At 46.5% G+C, this 8950-nt stretch overlaps 1 protein-coding gene across 1 annotated transcript; it reads right to left on the bottom strand.

Moving 5' to 3' along the window:
- Nucleotides 1-6: 6 nt before the first annotated feature.
- LOC311370840 (TBC1 domain family member 30-like) lies at nt 7-8574 on the bottom strand (the record flags this gene model as incomplete). The annotated part of the gene is made up of 6 exons (XM_084489136.1): nt 7-61; nt 1643-1768; nt 2330-2395; nt 2601-2662; nt 5630-5794; nt 8052-8574. Coding segments are annotated over 6 exons (997 nt in total), but the record flags the coding sequence as incomplete, so codon positions are not given.
- Nucleotides 8575-8950: the final 376 nt, after the last annotated feature.

Here is an 8950-nt window from a genome sequence, read left to right as displayed (position 1 = left end):
CCACGCGGTCCTGCTCCCCCTCCTGGCCACAGTAGGAACTGCAGCCGGTCCTGTGCAAGTCCTGAGACCGGATAATAAAAGGCATGCCAATGTTATTTTGTTTGTATTAATACCTTTCAGAATTGTTTGAAACAAAGCTTAAAAATCTCTAGTTTCAATGTATCTAGTGATCGTAATTCGACATCCCGTGGATTGTGTACATTACTGCATATATTAGTTAGTAGTATATTATATATATATATATATATATAATATTAGTAGTCCTTCACAGTAGTACCCTATGCATGTTCGACCAGCGGATAGTGATCATAAACTGATACATCAAGAAGTACCAGAACAACAAAGCCATGCCGCACATCTCCTTTAGCATCAACAGACTGTCTATCTTTCTGAACTACCCCATGAAGTCAATTACTAGACGCGTCTCGGCACGTCACAGATGGAGTCGAGGTGCGTAATAATGGTTTCATTACAGGAGAGCGCGCCGCTCAGCGTGACGTAGTAGCACAGAGAGAGAGAGAGAGAAAAACAACAGCTGGAACTGGCTTTCCGTGACGCGGACGCACCCGGACTGACGCCGGGTGGCGGGGACAAACATCTCCTCCATCTCGTCTCCGTCACAGACAATCGTCAAGGCCGGGCGTGTAGCACACGGACGAGAGTTATGCGCCAACTCGGGCACCTCAGGTGAAAACACCCAGCAGGTGCGTTGGAGATCCACTGATTACAGCGAGGAGGATTTCCATAGCAACGCTCACGGAGAGCTACGCAAAACAAACAGAAGGCTTGGCAGAGCGATAGGAAGCCATTGGGTCTCTGTTAACTTAAGTATCAGGTACTAGCCATTAGCGTCTGTCACCGACAGAGGCCGGTTCTTGGGGGTCGTCGGCAGACAGGGGGTGGCGCCCTCTATGGGCGACATTGTTGTTAATCCCACCGATTTGTGACCGTAAGTCATGGTTTGGTACAGAATGGAACCCCGGGACCGGGCGTAGCACTGCGGACCCCCGCGGCCCCTCCACACCCGACGGTTTACCAACGCTCTCCAGGGATCTTCTTTCCACGCTTCCTTCACTCTCCTTCCTTCCTTGCTTTCTGGACAGTGTACATCAAATACCTGCACTGTCATTAATTAAAGTGTGTATACATGTATACAACACAGCATATAACCTGCAAATGTCCCAACAACGTGTGTGATACATTTTCTGTATACTTTAGAAAGGAGTCTTTCCCTCCCTCCCTCCCTCCTCGCTTCCTTCCTTCCTAAACTAATTGCAGGCAGAGAGCATTGAGCAGACTGTAGTCTTGTAATCAATTGGACACAGACTTAAAAAGCTTTATGAAGCGTCCTCCTGACCACAACTGACAAGCACGGAGAGGTCTCTCCAAACCGGCACAGTGAAAGTCAACATTGTCACGGCTGTTGCCAAGCCGACTGTTAGCACAGCCCTGAAAACCAGCTCCATTACGGGGCGAGCACAGTGTTGTTTCTAGAGGTGTTTATTTAGCCTCTCTTTGCGGTGTGGTCACACTGTTCCAACAGTTGTGTTTGTTTGTGTGTTTGGCTTTAAAGTCTGGAACAACGTCCTCCCACGCACACGCACACTTACACCTCAACCCTTAAGGCGCACTTAAGCGTTACCTTGACGATTTGGATGCCCAGGGAGTCATCGTCGGGGTTACTGCGCTCGTTGAAGGCAAAGCGCAGCGTCTTCTCCCAGTCGATGGAGATGCTGTGCAGGTAATGGTCGGCCAGGGTCAGCCACACCTGCGGATGTCAATATTATTAATTGGATTTAGTGCGTGTTATGCAGCGCAGTATAAATGCTTTGTGAATGACTCAATAGTGGCCAAGCCAGGAGAAAAACACACAACATTTTGTACAACACACACACACACACACACAAACTTCCTTATTTGTAAATGATATTGTTTGGAAAAAGGGGGCTGCAGGCACAATTTAAGAGATAAAATTATAGATACAATTTGTTTCGGCTTTTTATTATAAAACGTTGTTCCCTGAACAGCTCTCAGATCTTATCAACAGCACCTGTCATAATTAACGTCTACCTTCATGCGTGGTATAATGAAAGAGTAAAATAGTGTTATAAGCACTGGTTCACAATATGGTTATAAAGGGCTCATTTCAATGGTAAAATAATAGAACGGCCTTGAAGCCACAACAGCTTAATAGTTCACACGGCAGACAATGGAGAAAAGCCAAAAGAGTTAGCCCTGTAATGTATCCGGAAGACAGTTGCAGTAGGAAGGTTGATTTGTGTGACGTGTGTGTGTGTGTGCGTCTTTTTGGTTGTTGTGAGTAATTTACCCTTTTCCTCCACTCCTTAGGGATTCCTGTTGGCAGCCTGGCCACGGATTTGAGGGCATCGTACCACTGACACACACACACACACACACACACACACACACACACACACACACACACACACACACACACACACACACACACACACACACACACACACACACACACACACACACACAAAAAGGATTTATGTCAGGGGGGAGGGATTTTTTACGGAAATATAATATTTCAATGTCTGGCCAAGAGCAGCCATGATAAATAAATAAAAACTCACTTGCTGGAATCCATTTTTGCCCAGTGACGGTTCAATGGAGAATTTGAGCCGAGTGTCAACTCCTGTGAAGTAAACAACAGGTCTGGTCATTATCTTGGTAATAATTAGAAACAAACACCTGTCGCATTTCTTTCATCAAAAGGACCATATATGGTCTTCCCATTGAACGAGACAGCTCAGACACCGCCTCTGTGATGTAGCCATTTTATTTTACTTTATGAAATATGCATAATATATTCTAAACTGATTGCCGTTTGTGCAGGTTTCGGTTTCCCCTTGCAATAATATCAAGTAGCTTTGCCTGAATGTACCGAATATTATGAGATTAACTGTCATGCACATTCAAAATCCCAAAGCACCCAAACACGCCAGAAACACAGATCTGGGTCACAGCTTACAGACATCTGGATGTCTCCAGCAAATTAGAGTAAAAAAATCCCTCTTCAGGGTATTCGAAATGTTCTTCTGGGCCCATGAAGCGTTTTTCCAGGAAGACGATATTGCAAAGCATCCCCATAGGGATTGGATCGCCTCGCTGCCCTTTACTGCGTGGCACTTATTTCGCAATTCAATCGCAGGACTGGCGCGCACGACAGCTGCTAAATCACTCCATCATCCACAACGCACGGACAAATCTCCCAAAAACTCAACGGAAATGAAAAATGTCATTCCAAGTTAAGAAGAAAAGCCACTTTGGCCAAAGTCCTCCTAACATCGTTGCGTGCTCGCCAGCCAACCTGTTTCTCTAAGTCTCCCTATATAGTCATCCCACCAACTAAGACAATCTTTCACGTGGCATTTAAACCCCCCAAAACACCATCCCCATCATCATTTAGTGTGATCTATTAACCTGGGTATTCTAGTCTAGACGTCTCGGCGGAGTTGTCCTGCGCCATGGTGTGCTGTTGGACACCGGTGTGTGGCTCATGTTTACACTGTGAGCTAGAGAAGGGATTACCACAGAAAGCCCTCCTACTTCCCTTTCCCAGATTAGAGCCGCGCGACAGGTCAGCTGCTGGGTTAGTAGGTGCCACCGTGTAGGGGTGCATGTGGGCAAATCATATCTTCAGCTAAGCTCCATTGATATGGTCAAGGGAGGCATTACTGAATGAGACTGATTCATAAACGAGTTGCCCTCCTCATGTAGCCTACTTCCGATGCGCTTGCAGCACTACTTTGAAAAGAAAAGCGTTAACGATCCCGATTTCCGGTTGAGTGCTTCCTCTGCATGCTTGGATGTACACCAAAATAAAAAGGTTATCCCCCCATCATCGAGGTACGATCATAGATCGTGTGCCCATTATAACTGTTAATAATTATAAGCAGGCTGCATGCGACCAGGCTAACGTTACCAGTTTCATATCAAGATGGAGAGCACATTAACAACAATCCAGGTTAAACGGCCAGATCCGGCTGGGTCTGTATTGTAGTTCAAAAACTAAGATAACAATATTAAGTAAGTTACCTCCGCACACTTTGTGCTTGGCACCTAAAAATACAAATATAAACGGAAAGCATGACGATATTGTCGTTTATGAGGAACGAAGCCTTCAATATGAATAGTCGCCCGCACACGGGACACACACACACACGCGTTCTCCTCCCCCTGTCACCTGGCTCCAGCGTGCACAGCAGCCGGGGCGCGCTGCGGGAGATGCCGTTGCGTTTCTTGAGGACATTGCTGATGACATTCCCCACACCTCCGGACCCCGAGCCCGCCTGCTGCTGCTGCTGCCGAGACCTCACGTACGCCCTGGACCGCCGTCCCGCGGGGATGAAGCGCTCCTGCCTCATCGGTTACGGTGTGCGGCGCACGAACCACCATCCAATGAGTCCTCTGTGGTCCACGTTACACGACTTTTTTTGGGCGTTTTATAGCAGGGTGTTTTTCTTCCTGGAAGACGCGTCCATTCCTAACTGTTTTTTATAGGCGAAATCGATCCGCGCCAATGTCGATCAATGCATGTGATCGCTGCGTCTCTTCCTGGTTGTTTTTAACGTCAAACGCTTCCTTGGTTATTCAATGGAGTCACTCCGGATCGCTCACAGACCTTGTCATCTAAAAATCGCACGCGATTAAGTGAAATCGGTTGTTCCCCCCCTTTCCGACGAGGAAACCAAGATCCCTGCATAAGGCGGCGGGATCTGAGAAGCGCACACCTCCGTTTTGTCGTCACTACTCGGGGTGGGGTGTGGGTGGAAAGGATGCGATGCGGTAGGGATGGAGAGTGATGCGGGGAGGAGAGAGAGAGAGAGAGGGAGAGATGGAGGGGAGAATGAGGTAATGGTGTAGACAAGAGACCGGAAAGGCTTTATGAGCATCTGGAGCGGAGTAGAATATCGTTATTAAATTTTTTTAAAGAATGAAAGCTAATTTGTGAATGAGTGGACCAGGGAATTGAGGTGGAACATCCGATTGGCTAGTTCAGTTATTTGTTAATAAAAATGTAATTATCCCAATTGGCAAAACATAAATTGCATAATTATTATGTCCATAACAGTTACAATTAAATTACTTTCAATGTATTTTTTCCAAGTAGCAGCCTTTCGTTATCTATAGCCAGAGGACGAGGTAATGGTGGTCACAAAGGAAATTATTTTACAATTTTCGATTGGGGATAGGACAGTAGCCCATGGTGTTCGACTCCCACCTACTGGGTGATCCCTTGATCCCCAAAGTCTGCGGTCTGCCTGCAGGCCTTCTTGAGCAAGACACACAGCCCCTAACCCCTACAAAGTCTGCCATACAACAACCATAGTGTGATAATAGTGAGATAGGGTCGCTCAGAAAATAAGAACCAAGACAATTTTGGATCCTTAAGTCGTGAGAACGGATCCTCCATCAGTTATCTGCACCACAAAAGACAAAAAAACAAAAAAACAAAAATTCACACTGAAAAAGCTTCACTCACTAATTAGAATCGTCAATCAGTGACAGCCAAATGTCCACGTTTCTTCAGTCTCACAGAAGCAGAGCTTAGACTGCTTTGGGGGGGGGGGGGGGGGGGGGTGTCACGTGACTCCCTTACGTCGTTTCTGCGAGACGGCCTGCAGGCAGGCTGTGATGACATCACAGTTCTTCTGCCGCTTGTGCTGCAGCCGGTCGCGACGCTTCAGCTGCCGCAGCAGCTTGGCCGACTGCAGCCCCGTGCGGTACTTCACCTCCTGGACGATGGAACACAGCTCCTCTGGGGCTGCAGCAACGTATGAACGGTGAACTTATTATTAATCACACAAAGAAAGTCACCAGCAGCTTTCCATCCATAATGCACCTTCCTTATTGTAACACTTTGTCTTAATATGTTGATGAACCAACCAGCTGGTCTGCACAGATTGACGTAAATATTGGATTTGATTAAAATCGATTAAACCTTTCAGACATTAGCCTGCTTAAAAAGAAAGTAAGAATGTTCAGTTTACAGCTTTAGAAAAGCAAGGCGATGGTGGATCTACTAATGTGATGTGTATTTTTGCTCGGGGGCTACGGGGGAAAGGGTGGAGAGAGTAATGCTGGGAAACACTAAATAAATAAAAAAAACTACTCTAAATAAGACATGATCTCGGGCGCCGTGTGGCTCAGGGGGTAGAGCGGGCTGGGTTGGCTGGTAACCGGAAGATTGCTAGTTCCATCCCCGGCTCCTCCTAGCTCAGTGTCGAGGTGTCCCTGAGCGAGGCACCTGACCCCAACTGCTCCAGACGAGCTGGCTGTCGCCTTGCGCGGTCGACAGCGCCATCAGTGTGTGAACGTGTGCATGAATGGGTGAACATTAGGCAATATTGTAAAGCGCTTTGAGTGGCCACTGGTTAGAAAAGCTTTTTTTTTTTTATTTGCTACCGTAGGAATACATCAGACTTCCTAACACTAAATCCAAAGCACTTGCACTTCCTGTCCGTTCACCTCTCATGAGAACCACAATCTGTTGCTAGTGGTTCATCAGGCGTTCGGATGTTATCATGTGGAGTGTTCGGTGTGCAGCCGAGCATGACATAATGGCCTCCTGAGACTCTTTGTTTTTCCATGCCACGGGCGAACAGACCGCTGCCAACAGACCTGTGTCGCTTCCAATTGATCAATTAGTTTGGTCTTGGATGGGATCAATCGAATGGGTCTTCTCTGTACTGATAAATCTCATCTCTAATCTAATGTGACAAACATCTGCTTGCATTCACATCTTTTTGCAAAGAAAAAAATCACTTAACCTGTTCCCAACATATCTGTATCTGAAGCGACTGGATAGACACGGCTCATTGTGGAGCAGGTAATACTGCTGGAGGGGGGGCTGTGATACAAGAAATTGGGGAGCGAACCCAGAATATTTCAGCTGGGAGTTGTTGCTGTGTGTGTGTGTGTGTGTGTGTGTGTGTGTGTGTGTGTGTGTGTGTGTGTGTGTGTGTGTGTGTGTGTGTGTGTGTGTGTGTGTGTGTGTGTGTGTGTGTTCTCGCATATCGACAAAACCACGCTTCTTCCCCTTATTTATAACAAAATAAAAGATGTCCACACACACACACACACACACTAAAGTCCTGTCGGGCCGACTCCCTCTCTGCGGCCCTAACCTGAACCCATGTGGACGATAAACAGCCAGGTCTGTTCTCCAACCGCTACGGAGCGCCCACAGCGCTCAGTGTTGGTTTCAAACAAGTTCAATAACAAAATGGTACTGGTTTGAACAAAACCAAAAATAGAAAACAAACTATGGAAGTTGTGATTGTCTAGGCACCACACTCAGAAACACCGGAGATAAATGCAATATATCAATGATGAAGTTATTAATCAAGATAGTTATAATTAAGATTATGATTAATCAATTAAACCTTTCAGACATTAGCCTACTTAAGTAGAAAGTAACATGTTCAGTTTACAGCTTTGGAAAAGCAAGGAGATTGAGGATCTACTTATGGTTCTGGTAATGTGATGTGTATTTTTGCCATTGTTGACGATATTTTAAAGACGGCGAAATTAGTCGTGAAACTATATAAAATCATCATTGGTTGCAGCCCTATCAACTGTCATCTCCACACCCTGAAATGCATCCTCAATAAATTCAGCAAACCAAATTACGCAAACCAAAAAAACAACAACCACATCCTGTTCAAACAGGAATGTCTTGACCTTTTATATCTTAAGCTTCCGTTTATGTCCGTCAGCAAACCTCAATTCAACTACTTCAATGGAGTACTTCAAAACAAAGTAACCACACTCTACCACACACTCACTATCAAATAGTTATGAAATTGAAAATATGCATCTCGTTAAAATAATCAACAAAGACAAAAAAAACATTTAAAAACATTAGGAATATGCATTGAAATAAATATCGAATTATAGTTATTTAAATTATATTTGCTGATGTCAGGAGTGGGACTGCGACTAAAACTAATCACAAACTTTAATTAACTTCCTTACTTCGGCATTGTTTTAAGACACACTAGCACACATGACGACTTTACCTTTTTGTGCCAAATAGTTCATCTGGTGTCGTCTCGTGTGCCTCTCCTGCAACTCCTGCAGGAAGTTTGATCCGGTGTTACTGCGACCCAGGAATGCTTCCGAACTTGACGCCTCCGTGGAGCTATCCAGACTGTCCACGCAACCCCTCTTCCCACCGCTGTACGTCTCATAAAGTTCCACCAGCAAGCCGTCCACTATGGACGCGCGTGGCCCTCTCGTAATATCCCCGTAAAGTGCAAAATCATCACAGTCTGCAGCGTCGGTTGTCCCGGGGGTCCCGCAGGGCAGGTCCGGAACCTGTCGCACGGCAGTTGGTGATGATGTGTCACTTGGTAGGAAGCCGTTGGCGGACACCGAGTCGGTGGCACTGGCGCGCCACTGCTGGAAAGCGGAGTAGCCATCGGAGAGCGATGTCGCCGAGTTGACGAACACTCCGCTCTCGCCTTCTTCGCAACACACGCCGCGGTCACATACGTCAAGGTCTAAAAGTTTGCTCCCATGGAGTGGCATCTGCGACGCCATTTTCACGCGGCCAAAGTGGCTTACTGCGGTCGGATCCTACTGTTCTCCACTTATCTCCCTTATCATTGCGCCGTACAACGTTGACCATTCATGTAAATAGCACTCAAAGTGAGTAACCGCGAGCGCTTCAATGAGGATGGAGTTCCGGGTGCATTCCATTCCTGTCGTCGGGAGGTAGGGCAGGGTTTGACATACTTTAATTTCCTTCCTGAAACTTCCAGACGCTGGTAACTTACGCCCCTGCCAGGCTAAATAATAGTCCAGCCCACTCCCAAAGTTTCGTCCCGTGCGCCAAACTCTGTTGCGCGACAGGTGCAGCAGCCTGCAGGTGCGCGCGGAAGAACTCAGAGAAGCGCACTAGGAAAACCTAGGAAAA

The sequence above is a fragment of the Micromesistius poutassou genome (assembly GCF_964030765.1).
Source record: "Micromesistius poutassou genome assembly, contig: SCAFFOLD_5280, whole genome shotgun sequence".
Taxonomy (NCBI): Eukaryota; Metazoa; Chordata; class Actinopteri; order Gadiformes; family Gadidae; genus Micromesistius; species Micromesistius poutassou.
Note: the sequence above shows the minus strand (reverse complement) of the source record. Positions and strands in the feature narration are given on the sequence as shown.